Genomic DNA, 13,605 nt, shown 5'->3' with positions numbered 1-13,605 from the left:
TTGCTCATTTTCTTCAGAACCATTTTCTTCAGGTGCACCAGCATGATGTTCTTCATGATCTGGTTCAGCAGATTCTTCAATCAAAATGACATCCTCAGTAGCCTTGAACTTGATAGTTTCCTCAGGTGACTTTTCATCTAGCAAAGGAGGTAGGTGCTCTCTTTGCGAGCCATTAGTTTCATCGAACCACACATCTACAGTTTCAACAACCTTTTGGTGAATGTTGTTGAAGACCCTGTAGGTGTGCGAGTCCTTTCCGTAACCAGGCATAAAACCTTCATGTGCTTTCGGTGCAAATTTAGAATTGTGACGAGGATCTCTAATCCAACATTTAGCACCGAAGGCTTTGAAATAACTCACATTGGGTTTCTTGTCAGTGAGGAGTTCATATGCGGTCTTTTTGAAGAATTTGTGAAGATATACCCTATTGATGATGTGGCACGCAGTATCAATTGCCTCAATACAGAAGTGACAAGGCGTCTTGTATTCATCAAGCATAGTGCGAGCCATCTCAACAAGACTCCGGTTCTTGCGCTCCACGATGCCATTCTGCCGAGGAGTATGAGGAGCAGATAACTCATGAGTAATACCAAGTTCATCAAGATAGTCATGAAGACCAGTATTCTTGAACTCAGTTCCATTGTCACTTCTGATGTGCTTGATCTTCACACCAAAGTTGGTTGAAGCCCTCGAGGAAAATCGTTTGAAGACTTCCTGCACTTCATGTTTGTAAGTGATGATATGCACCCATGTGTAACGAGAGTAATCATCAACAATAACAAAGCCATATAGAGATGCTTCATTAGTGAATGCAGAATAATGATTAGGACCAAAGAGATCCATGTGAAGCAATTCAAATGAATGAGTGGTAGTCATGATAGTCTTTGCGGGATGTTTGCCCTTGGTCATCTTTCCAGCTATACAGGCTCCGCACAGGTGATCCTTGAGGAATTTGACATTCTCAATGCCAATGACGTGCTTCTTCTTCGGGAGCGTGTGCAAGTTCCTAATGCCAGCATGACCAAGTCGTCGATGCCATAGCCAGCCTCCTAAAGCTTTTGCAAGAAGACACATAGCAGGTTGTGGTCCTGTGGAGAAATCAATAATATACAGATCTTCTCTCCTAAAGCCTTTGAAGACTTTGGAATGGTCAGCTTCCATGATCACAACACAATGATACTTGCCAAAGATAACAACCATATCAAGATCACAAAGCATTGAGACTGACATGAGGTTGAATCCTAAGGACTCGACAAGCATGAATTTGTCCATGTGTCGATCCTTTGAGATCGCAACCTTACCTAGACCCAATACCTTGCTTTTGCCTTTGTCAGCGTAGGTGATATGCTTCAGATGCGATGGAGATCAGGGAGCATCCATCAATAAGTTCTTGTCACCAGTCATGTGATTTGTACATCCACTATCGAGGACCCACTCAGTGGCTTTGGGTTGATCATCGTGCAGATGAATTACTGCAGCTTACGAACTGATATACTTAATCAATGAAGAATATGATATCAAATTAATCAGATCAATTTCATCACACAATAAAACAGATAAACGGTATGAGGATGTCAGAAATGAAAATTCATTTCTTCATGATTAGCTTGCGTCCTTTCAAGCATATTTCAGGTCTCCAGAAAAATCTTCAAACGTTTAAGTTCGTCTGGAGACCTGACCTTGCATAAGAGATTAGTTCTTTTTCTTCACCACCCACATGTGGAGGGGTGGCAACGAGTTCATCACTCTGCGAGCTCCATAAGAGAAAGGTGGCATATAAGCCAGTCCGCTTCGTTTCACATAAGAGGAGTTAGGGTAAGCATATGAATAAGCAGAGAAATTCTTTGAGGACTTATGAACATAATGATTTGAAGAATAATGCACATATTCATAGCCCTTAAATCTTCCCTGCGAAACAGAAGTGTTAGAACGATGATGTTCATATGAGGACTTTGATCCATTTGAGGAATTTGATCCACGTGAGGAATTCGGTCCGTATGAGGACTTGGATCCATATGAAGACTTTGGTCCATATGAAGAATTTGATCTGGGGTTCCTATTCTTCACAGGTGGTGTCATGATGACATTCACCTGAAGACTTTCAAGGAACTTTTTGGGAACCCAGATTTTCTTCATAGGGGAACCGTTCCTGCACTTAGTGCCAACATATCTAGCAAATACTTCACCATTCTGATTTTTGAACAGCTTATAGTTGGAGTCAAATGACTCATCAGAAGAATGAGGAGATTCACATGTAAAGCCAGATAAAATGGATGGATCTACTGGAGGTCCCTTTGCAGCAACCCATGAGGTTTTGGGGTACTGCTCAGGCTTCTAGTATGTTCCATCAGCATTGAGTTTCCTCTCAAAGGCAATGCCCTCTTTCCGAGGGTTCCTGTTGAGGATCTTCTTTTTAAGCACATCGCAAAGAGCCTGATGCCCTTTGAGGCTTTTGTACATGCCTGCCATATACAAGTCCTTCAGCCCTGCACTGTCAATGATACTAGCAGCATCCTTAGATGAGGAATTAGTGATAGCAGAGACAGATGAAGAAATTACAGCAATAGAAGCATTTGAACTTTCAGGTGAAGAATTAGCAGATTCACGTTCAATGCACTTCAAACATGGTGGAATGAATTCTTCCTGAGCAGCGCTTATCTGCTGAGCAAGCAATGAATCACATTCTTTCTGAAGATCTTCATAACTCTCCCTTAGATTCTCAAGATCTTGCTTTCCTTGAAAATATTCATAAGAAAGCTTCTCATGATCAGATAAGAGAGTGTTATGATGACTCTGAAGGTTATCAAACTTGGACTGAAGTCTTTGAAGATTATCAGTCAAGGTTTGAGTGCGATCCATTTCTTCACCCAACAAATCATCTCTTTTGTCTAGCATATTTTGAGCCTTTTGCAAAGCTCTTTGTTCTTTAGTGGCAAGAGAAGCAAGTTTGGTATAGCTGGGCCCAAATTCATCACCAGATTCATCATCACTGGACTTAGATAGGTAGCATTCAGTTACCTTGGCACCTTTTGCCATGAGGCTGGTGCAGAGGATGATGATTCCGGTTCAAATGGCATTGCCTTAGAGATTCCTTGAAATCCTCAAACCAGGGAATCACAAACTTTAACATAAGTATTTCTACCAATCCACAATTACTCACTAGCATGACTCTAATATCATCATCTCTATATCTCAAAACAAATGCAAGGAATCAAACTTCTCATCTATTCAATGCTCTTTATATGAAAGTTTTTATTATATCCCTCTTGGATGCCCATCATATGAGGACTAAATTCATAACCTAAGCTAATTACCATGTTGTTTAAGACTCTCAAAATAATATAAGTGAACCATGAGATTTTATCAATAAAATAAAATAAAACCACCGCCGTGCTCTAAAAAGATATAAGTGAAGCACTAGAGCAAACTGCCTAGCTCAAAAGATATAAGTGAAGCACATAGAGTATTCTAATAAATTCACGATTAATGTGTGTCCCTCTCAAAAGGTGTGTACAACAAGGATGATTGTGGTAAACTAAAAAGAAAATAAACCAAAGACTCATATCATACAAGACGCTCTAAGCAAAACACATATCATGTGGTGAATGAAAATATAGCCCCAAGTAAATTTACCGATGAATTGAAGACAAAAGAGGGGATGCCATCCAGGGCATCCCCAAGCATAGATGCTTGCTTGTCCTTGAATATTACCTTGGGGGTGCATTGGGCATCCCCAAGCTTAGGATCTTGCCACTCCTTATTCCGTTGTCCATCAAATCTTTATCCAAAACTTGAAAACTTCACAACACAAAACTCAACAGAAAACTCATAAGCTCCGTTAGTATAATAAAATAAATCACCACTTCAGGTGCTGTCGTGAACTCATTCTTAATTTATATTGGTGTTATCTCTACTACTAATAAACAATCAAACATTATCTTTTCTACGCGCACCCAAGCAAACATCCGTGGACACATTACCACCATAGGATTTATCCCAGACGACTCACTCTAACAGCCATCATTAATCTAATCACGATCTGGTGTACGCTTAGCAATTTACCTAGGCACACCGTACTCCGCCAGGCTGAAAACCACCGCGTCCGCAAGCCTGCCATATATCGCGCGACCAGAAAATAAAGGAATAAATTGATTCACGTGATTTGTGGCCTGCATGCAGCGACATTATCATGGATTGGTTCGGTCTGCTCAGATATTAATGACGAATTAAAAGGGATGATTACGTACCACGCAAAAAAAGAGAGGAAAGATTGGATGGAGAGAAGATATAATGAAGCGCATGGGGCACGCACTAGGAAAGAGCAAGGCAGATGCATGTGATTAAGGGCTAATTAATTACACGGACGGTTTGTATTCTCGGATTATCCAAGGATCACAAACAGACTAATAAACCTGACTGGAGGAGTGCTAAAATTATGGGCCTGCTATTCACGTTACATTGTGAAAAAATCACGGATCTACTGTTCACGCCACTATTCGAGGAAAATGACACCTCTGAGCGCACGAGCGATAGGGTTTCACCGCCGCCGCCATCCCTTATGCTGCTCCGCCCGCTGTATCTCCTCCCCGCGCGACTCTCTGGCCCTCCAGGCCTCCAAGTCTACCTTTCTTTGCCCTTGCTCGCCGTCTCCTATCCTAGGTCATGGTTCTTTCCCGATGAATTGATGTCGTTGGCTGTCGATTCTGTCGTTTCGTTCCTGCTGTTTGTGGGTAGGTGCTCCTCCCCTCGCCGGCGGGCGGCCTCCATCGTCAATCGTCTGTTAGTGCTGGTGATCAGCTGCATGCATCCAATGGAGAAGGGACGGCGCAACCATTCATGTTCTGGAACACGCGTAGCAATAATCCACCCCAAAACCAGTCGAATACGAATGCAACCTCTAGGTACATTTTTTCTGTCTCTCTCTAATATTTTTCTCTCTCGCACAGTGACATATCTGCACCTTCGGTCCTTTCTTGCTGCTAATCTTCTTTCCGAGGCGAGCGGCCACGCAATACGAGACTCAATTGAACGATGAACATTGTCAGAAGCGTTTGATTTTCTTTCTGCATTTGGTGACTGGATACAAATTTGATATTATTACCAAACTCATTTCATTGTTTGCTTGCAGTTTACGTATTGGATTTGCCATGCAAAACATTCTATCTTGGCAACATTTTTTTTTGCGGGAATAGGCAACATCTTTTTCTTCAAGATGTACGTGGGTGATTTCTACCGTTTTCCACTTCCCTATATGAAATATGTTGCATACATCATCCCTAGCAGGCTTAGGCAGAGAGCAACGTATATCTCTACTGTGATTTTTGTATTACCTTGTTCTTTTGGGCACCATCAATAAAGAGTACAGAAGCCCAAGAATATTACCGTTTTTTGAAACGCAGGTATCAGCTCATTGACCGCATCTTAATGTATTTTGTACCTCCTCTTTCACTGCTATCGAATATTTAGATTGTCATTAAGTCATTAACTAATGCCCATACCATCTTAAGCTATGAGCAGACTCACCCAGGTGATTATTTCCTATCTGCTCTTGCCTATTCATTATCTATACTTTTGAAAAATCTAAGTTATTTTTTTCTCTCACGCAGTAAGTTTTTGACTTGTTGAAGACAGAAGGTATAGCAGCTCTAAGCCTGATGTAGTATTGGCGTCTAATGGGGCATCAACAAGCTGTGTATAAAAACTAATTTGCTTTCTTGGTGTCGGCTCTGAGAGGGACGAGCATCATGTTGTGAACATTTTTATCTTCAAAACTTTTTTTTGTTGGTCAGCTGTTTCCATAAAGAATTAGTCAATGTTGTTTCTCATCATGAGGATTTGTAAAGGCTTTAGGGTTGCTAATCTGAACAACCATTATGATAAATGGAAGTATGTTCATTCATTTATCTTTGAGAAAACATGTGCTTTTATCATATAAAAGATCTACAATAAGCATCACTGCCCAGCGTCTGGATATAACTCGGCTATATCTGCTTGGGTTTGTCCCTACTAATTAATTGGACTAACCCCTTTAGTCCATGTATTTGTATCATCTGGTGCAGCTAAGTATATCTAGCAAATGAGTGCGACTGGGTTATTGAAGGAGGCTGAAGAAGCACATCCACCTTACACCTCGGCTCCGGCTGCCTTGGCTATCTTGTGAAGCATGGGTTTGTATCCTTGTAAGACTTCTTTCTATGTTGCTTTTCTTGGTTTGATTTTTGTGGTGTCCATTCTGCATGGTATCAGATACAGCTAGGAAAAATTAATGTCGCTCCATGGTTGGAAACACTGGCGTCAAGAAGCTCAATTAGGATATAAAACAACATGCTAATCAGTCGTGCGTTGCACGTGCATGCTTACTAGTATCTACTGTATTACAACTTCTCCATGGTTCATACCCCCCCGATACTACACATAGATTCATCAAAATATGCAAAGTAAACAAAGAAAACAGAATTTGTCAAAAACAGAAAAGATGTAGTAATCTAGAAACTTCGTATACTTCTGTAACTCCAAAAATTCTCAAACATTAGGACAACCTGGAAAATTTGTGTATCAATCTTGTGTAGAAAAATCAGATCAAAAGCACGTTTCTATGATTTTTTAAAATTCTGGCAATGAGCGCAAAAGTTTCTATTTTTCAGCAAGATCAAATCAACTATCACCATAGACCATCCCAAAGGTCTTACTTGGCTCAAACACTAATCAAAACACCAAAACACAATTAATACAGAGGTAATAATGTGTATATTTTGAAAAACTGAACCAAAAACATAAAACATAAAAATAAAATTGGGTTGCCTCCCAACAAGCGCTATTGTTTAACGCCCCTAGCTAGGCATAAAACATAGATCTAGGTATTCTCATCTTTGGTATGCAATTCATAAGTGACCCTCATAATAGATTCATGTGGCAACTTAATTTTTTTCTTGGAAAGTGTTCCATGCCCTTTCTTAATGGAAATTGAAATCTAATGTTTCCTTCTTTCATATCAATAATTACACCAATCGTTCTAAGAAAAGGTCTACCAAAAATAATAGGACATGTAGGATTACAATCTAACACTCATTCATTTTCATGGGGGGTACAATTTTCAGAGTATACAAGGACAAAGTATTTATATATTGTAACTATGAGCAATCAGGTTAGAGATGTCAAGGTAAAATTAATGGAGGCATGTTGATGCATCTGCATCTACACAAAATTTCATAGATTTGCGGAGCTAAGATCTCACTTATTGAGAATGCCACTCTTACTCGGAAAGAAGAAAAGCTTTATCAAATAGCTATATATGACAGGTGTACATTATGACCTACTAATGCTTGATTCAGCCACGTTCATCCTACTAGGCATGTTGCTGGCCTAAGTGCTAAACAATAGATACATCTATACATAGATAGAGATGAGATGGAAGCATCCAAGGCGATCATATAGCATCACTATGCGACATTACTGGTGCCTGTTTGGTGTACTCGTCTTTGATCTTCTTCAACGTCATGACCACATCATGCATTGTCATCCTCTGTTCGGGCGAGTCACTGGTACAACGCAAACCTAGCTCAAATACCGACACAAGAAAATCATTGTCCAAGACACAACTAGAAAGAGATGAGCCTTGCAGTAGCTGCCCATCAATGACCTGGACAAGATCCACAGGAAATGCCTGATGAACCCACTGCCTAAGGGTTAGTTGGGCGCCGAATGTGGCATGGGTGGGTCTCTTGCCGGTGAAGACTTCGAGGATCATGACTCCATAACTGAACACATCGCTCTTTCGCGATGCTTTTCCAAGTGACCCATACTCTATTCAAGGAAAAGATAAACATAAATTAGGTATAGTTGCTTGTTCATGTTATTTTGAGAAAAGACCTTTATTTTATCAATGGATTTACAAGTACTTGGTTGAAAATATGACAAGAGCAAGCTAAGTACCTGGTGCCATGTACCCAATTGTTCCAGGCATGCTCGCACTTATAATGGAGTTTTCATCTAGAAGCAACCTTGCAATTCCAAAGTCCGACACATGCGCTATCATCTCCTCGTCAAACAACACATTGCTAGGTTTCAGGTCACAGTGTAATATCATCTCGTGGTGCTCATGGTGAAGGTAATTCATTGCCATTGACACATCGAGCATGATGACGAGTCTCTCAAGAAACCCTAAACGACTTCTATTATGAGACTGGTGTAGAAGCATATCTAAGTTGCCATTTGCCATGTATTGAAGCACTAGTGCTCTAAAGTCAAGGTTGGAACATGTGTTGAGTATCTTTATTAGGTTGCGGTGTCGCACCATGCGAAGCACTTGACACTCAACATCAAAACTTTGAATGGCCTCCTCAGCTTGCATGTCAATGACTTTTATCGCGACCATCAAACCATTGCCCAGTTGGCCCTTGAACACTTTTCCAAAGCTTCCGGACCCCAAGATGTTATCTTCACTAAAATTATTGGTGGCACGAATGAGCTCGTGATAGGAGACTATCTGATGGCCTATGACATCATTTGCATCAATAGAAGCTATGTCATCTCTCTTCTTAAGTTTCACTCTAGTCCATAGGTATAAAGAAATGGCAATGGCACCAAAGGCTAGTGTGAGTGTTGGAAGTACAAACCGTAGCAAGTGTGTATTACTTGAGTGGGATTTGTTGAGGCATGGTGGAAATCTGAGGCGTGGGGCCCCACATAGCCCACTATTTCCAGTCAAAGACTGTGAGCTGAGGTTAGAGAAGACACCCCCCTCGGGTATTTGGCCTTCTAGACTATTGAATGAGAGGTTCAAGGTAATCAAGTAGGTAAAGTTGGCAAGGAACATGGGAATAGTGCCAGAAAGATTGTTAAATGAGAGGTCCAATGATGCTAAACTTTTTAGCTTTTCAAGGGGTCTTGGAATTGAGCCCGTGAAGGAGTTATGTGAAAAATTTAGGTCGGTCAACATATTAAGTTGTCCGAATGTATCAGGAATGCTTCCTGTCAAGAAGTTCGAAGAAATGTCAATGTAATTTGTTTGTATTAAACCAGAAACATCGACTGGTAGTGCACCAGCAAAGGAGTTGTGAGAAAGATTTAGTTGGATAAGTTTATCTAGGTGGAAAAAGCTCGTGGGTATTGTGTGGCTTAACTGGTTACTAGACAAGTCGATGTATTCTAGCGAACTAAGATTACCAATGCTGTTTGGTATGGAACCTAAAAATTTGTTTTCCTGGAGAAACAAACGTTGTATACTCCCAAGCATACCCATTTGTGTTGGGATATGGCCTAACATTTCATTGTGAGAGATATCAAGCCATACAAGGTTTTCCAACATAGCGATGGATTCTGGTATTGGCTCAGTGAATAGGTTGTTACTAAGATCCATCCACTGAAGCTTGCTTATGTTCGAAATTGTTGCCGGAATTCCACCAGTTAACTTGTTATCATCCACAATGAAAGTGATTAACTGTGAACTGAGGTTTCCAACATGGTCATGGAGGATGCCCGTGAAAGAATTATATTGTAGCACAAGGAGTTGGAGTTGCCTACACCTGGAAAGAGATGATAAGAAGTCTAGATTCCCATCTAAATTGTTGTTTGATAAATCAAGGACGTCCAGATATTCATTTTCTCCAAGTGTTGTTGGTACATGACCCAACAATTGATTATGTCCCAAAGACAGGAATTGCAATTTGGAAAAGTTGCCAAGAGAAGCTGGAATTTCACCTGTCAATTGATTACCTCCAAGATACAAATACGAGAGTTCATGTATAAGACTTAATTCTGGTGGAATCTCTCCTACGAGGTTGCCATTGGAGATATCGAGATCAGTAAGACTGGTGAGGTTGCTAAGAAAGGCTGGAATCGAGCCAATAAGATTACTAAAACCTAAGAAAAGTTGTTGAAGGTTAGGCAATTTGGATAACCATGTTGGGACAATATCCACAAAAGAGTTTCCACCCAAATCAAGTATCTGTAGGTACTGGGATGATGCAAGCCCTGCTGGGAAATGGCCAAAAAAATTATTATCATCTAGCGAAAAAATTTGCAACATTGGGAGGCTGAAACTTTGATTCCTCGGAAACATTCCTGTCAAGTTACCATTTCCAGTGAGTATAATGGTTTGTAGCCTAGACTTGTTGTACATGGCTAGTGGCACTAGGCCGGAGAGTTGATTCATCTGTACACCAAAGAACTCAAGCATGGATAGGGATGCAACACCATGCGGTATAGGACCCGACAGGCTGTTATTTGCAAGATCAATGACTGTCAAGGAAGGTGTGTTGTTGAACAAAAACGGTGGTATTTGGCCAGTCAATTCATTTTTGAATAGAACTATTTTTTTAAGGTTGTGCATGCGCAGCAGCATCTCAGGAGGGATCTGGCCCGAGAGTTGGTTAAAAGCTAGACTAAGGAACTCGAGCCTTGTGAGATTCCCTAAGGCAGTAGGCAAGGCATTTGACATGCTATTTCCCCTAATCCGGAGATAAGTAAGACGACGTAGCCTACCAAGTTCAGCTGGGATGGAGCCCGTGAGATTAGCATTGGCGAGGTTGAGGAGGGAGAGGAAAGAGAGGTTACCGACATGAGGTGCCACAGGCCCATCAAGAGGCATGTCAGACAATGATAAAGCAGTGACACGTTGCCTGCGTCGGCTGCACGAAACGCCGACCCAGTGGCAGAAAGATGTGTTGATGGTCCAATTGACGGCGAGAATGCGGAGTGGGTCGGCTAGTTTTGCTTTGAAAGCCAGCAGCGCTGCGAGGTCGGTGTCACTGCCATTGCCGGTGGACGGACTAGGAGAAGATGCCGAGACGGCAGAGAGTAGTGCGAGTGTGAAGATGGAACTAAAGGCAGAGATGGATAGAGCGGCCATTGAGCTAGGTGGCTGGGCTGATTGTTTACTCGTGTGTGTGTGTGTGTGTGTGAACAGCGGGAGTAGCGGTGAATTTATATGGGATTTCTGCAGAACCTTATCCTTTCCTGGGTCACAAGCGCATCGATCAACCATTGCCGGCGGGCGCACGGCACGGCGAGCGTAGCAACAGACTGCGGAGTGGAGAGACACGACTCGAACGAACATGCACCGCACGCCCAATAATTTACCCGATCGAAGCGGACGAAAACCTCTACACCAGCTTTGCAACTAGCCAGACGTGTCGAGACCATTCCATGGAAGTTATCAGCTAACTCGCCGGCTGCCAAATGGTGCGGCAAGCATCACAACACGGCGCGGAGCTATCGAAGCTTGGCCCGAGCGACACTGCTCGAACATGCACCCCACGTCCAGGAGATGCCCCGTGGGAGCGGACGAAAACCTCCACGCCAGCTTTGCAACTTGCTAGACCTATACGTAATTTTTTTTGTTTAAATCCCGATGCTTGCATTTATCCTGAATTTATTTCAGAATTCCCGGCGATACATTTTGAATGGGAAGAGACGTTCCCATCAACTACGAGATGCATACAGTGACTTTGTAAAAAAAAATCTCAAGATGATATGCAGGTTCGGTCTCTCGAAGGTGTTCATAGGGGTAGGATGAACATGTATGCATTCATAGGGATGAGTGTATGCGCGTTTATACAAGCGCTTGCATCTGTACTGTGTTAAAAAAAAGTAACGGTAAGCACCGTCCGACTTACACAGCTCTTGTGCCGACTAGACTGAGCTATAGCCACTACATATTTATATTGATGTGCCACCTTATGAAAATTACCAATATCTACGGTGTCAATTATATACCACTAGTCATGAACTCGTGCAACTGCACAACAGGGCCGGGCCTACAGTGGTTCAAAAGGTGCGGCCCGCACAGGGCCCAAACTTTTGAGGGGCCCCAAATTTTTTACATAAGCCTAGTCTGGGCTGGGTGCTGGAGTGGGCTCTGCCGCTCTGGGCTGGAGTCGAAGCGAAGCGACAAGCGGAGGGCATCCATCGAGGCATCGAGCGACTGCGTTTTTCTCCCAAAGAAAAAAGAAAAACAAGCGACAGCGACCAGCGCTCCGCTGAAACGGGATCTGCTCGGCCTGATCTGATCTTCTCGATTCTAGCGCTGAAACGGCGGCAGCGACGAGCGCTGAAACCGCGACAGTGACCACCGCTGAAACGGGAACTTCTTATGATCTCCTCGACTCTTCCTCGACTGCTCGTACTCGATCAAGCCTGTAATCAATATCTCGATCGCTAAAGCCTAAAGGGATCGGGAATTCAAGATCGTGAAAACTGAAAACTCTAATCGTGAGGTGACGGCCGTGGGCTCGTGGCTACAGGTGATTACAAATAGCTTAGTGAGTTCTTTTCGATTAACTTCGATTCCTATACCTAATTCCTAATTTTGCAATTAAGTATTGGCAGGGATCATTACTTGTTAGAGATTCATTCTTCTTACATCCTCGGTTAAAGATCACATGACCCAAAATTAGGTGAGTTAAACTTTATATTATATACATTACAATTTTTTCTGCAATATATATATATATATATATATATATATATATATATATATATATACTATAATTGCTTGTTAGTTCATTTTTTTTTGAGATAGGGCCACATTTTTTAGTTTTGCACAGGTCCCCGGATTTTGCCGGCCCGGCCCTGCTGCACGAGCGGGCTAACTATTTCAAATATATGAGTATATTTTCAATATATTGTGAAACTGAGAGAGTGGCGTTTTGGTGGCCCAGCTACGAGGCCGGAATCTGGCGCCGTGCAATGTAGCGACGCGATGTGTGCTGGTCTGTTTCCCTGCGTTTATATGCTGGCCGGTAAGTTGAAATACACAGGTGCCATGGGCTGGTGTGCCACCATTGTACGTGGGCCTCGGTGCACATGGCTGCGCAAGCACGTAATGTGCCTGCTGGGCTGGTGTGGAAAAAGCACATGCAGCTAGCGGTGGGAACGTAAGACGCGAGATCCAACGCATGGAGAAGGAATTACAGGAGTTACGCCATACCCCAAATCGCTACGGTCCAAATCACCTGGAAATTAAATTAATTGGCAGGCTGACAGAACTTTATCATAGAGAAGAAATCTTGTGGCGTCAACGTGCTCGCCTAGAGTGGCTCCAACATGGCGACAAGAATACATATTTTTTTCAACTAAGGGCGAGCCGGCGCAGGAGGAAAAACCAAATAAAATCCCTCCAATGCCCTTCTGGACAGATGACTGATGACCCAACGGAGATGGAAAACATGACTCATGATTTTTATCAGCAACTCTATACTTTAGAAGGGGTCCAGGACATGGGCCATGTACTTGATATTGTCCCGGTGAAAGTGACACAAGCTATGAATGATATGCTAAATGCTCCATATAGTCAGAAAGAGGTTAAAACATCGCTCTTTCAAATGTACCCAGTGAAAGCGCCCGGCCCAGATGGTTACCCAGCACATTTTTTCCAACGTCATTGGGATATTTGTGGCGATGATGTCACAAGGGCAGTTTTGAGGATTGTGGAAGGTACTGAATCGGCGGAGTGTATTAATGATACAGTTCTCGTGCTCATCCCGAAGGTAAAAAACCCCACACTTCTCTCTCAGTTCCGTCCTATCAGTCTCTGCAATGTGTTGTACAAGATTGCCTCGAAAGTTATTTCTAACAGATTAAAGTTAGTCCTTCCTGATATTATTT

At 42.3% G+C, this 13,605-nt stretch overlaps 1 protein-coding gene across 1 annotated transcript; it reads right to left on the bottom strand.

Moving 5' to 3' along the window:
- Positions 1-7,259: 7,259 nt before the first annotated feature.
- LOC147977285 (uncharacterized) lies at positions 7,260-10,882 on the bottom strand. Its single transcript, XM_087519241.1, has 2 exons — positions 7,933-10,882; positions 7,260-7,803 (listed from the first exon to the last, which is right to left on the bottom strand). Exons 1-2 carry the CDS (start codon positions 10,847-10,849, stop codon positions 7,427-7,429), a joined length of 3,294 nt encoding a protein of 1,097 aa, XP_087375367.1. The 5' UTR covers positions 10,850-10,882; the 3' UTR covers positions 7,260-7,426.
- Between the last annotated feature and the right edge of the window lie 2,723 nt (positions 10,883-13,605).

The sequence above is a fragment of the Triticum urartu genome, chromosome 4A, assembly GCF_056163025.1.
Source record: "Triticum urartu cultivar PI428250 chromosome 4A, HENAU_Tu73, whole genome shotgun sequence".
Lineage (NCBI taxonomy): Eukaryota > Viridiplantae > Streptophyta > Magnoliopsida > Poales > Poaceae > Triticum > Triticum urartu.
The sequence above is the reverse complement of the archived record's forward strand: the minus strand, read 5'-3'. Positions and strand labels throughout refer to the sequence as shown.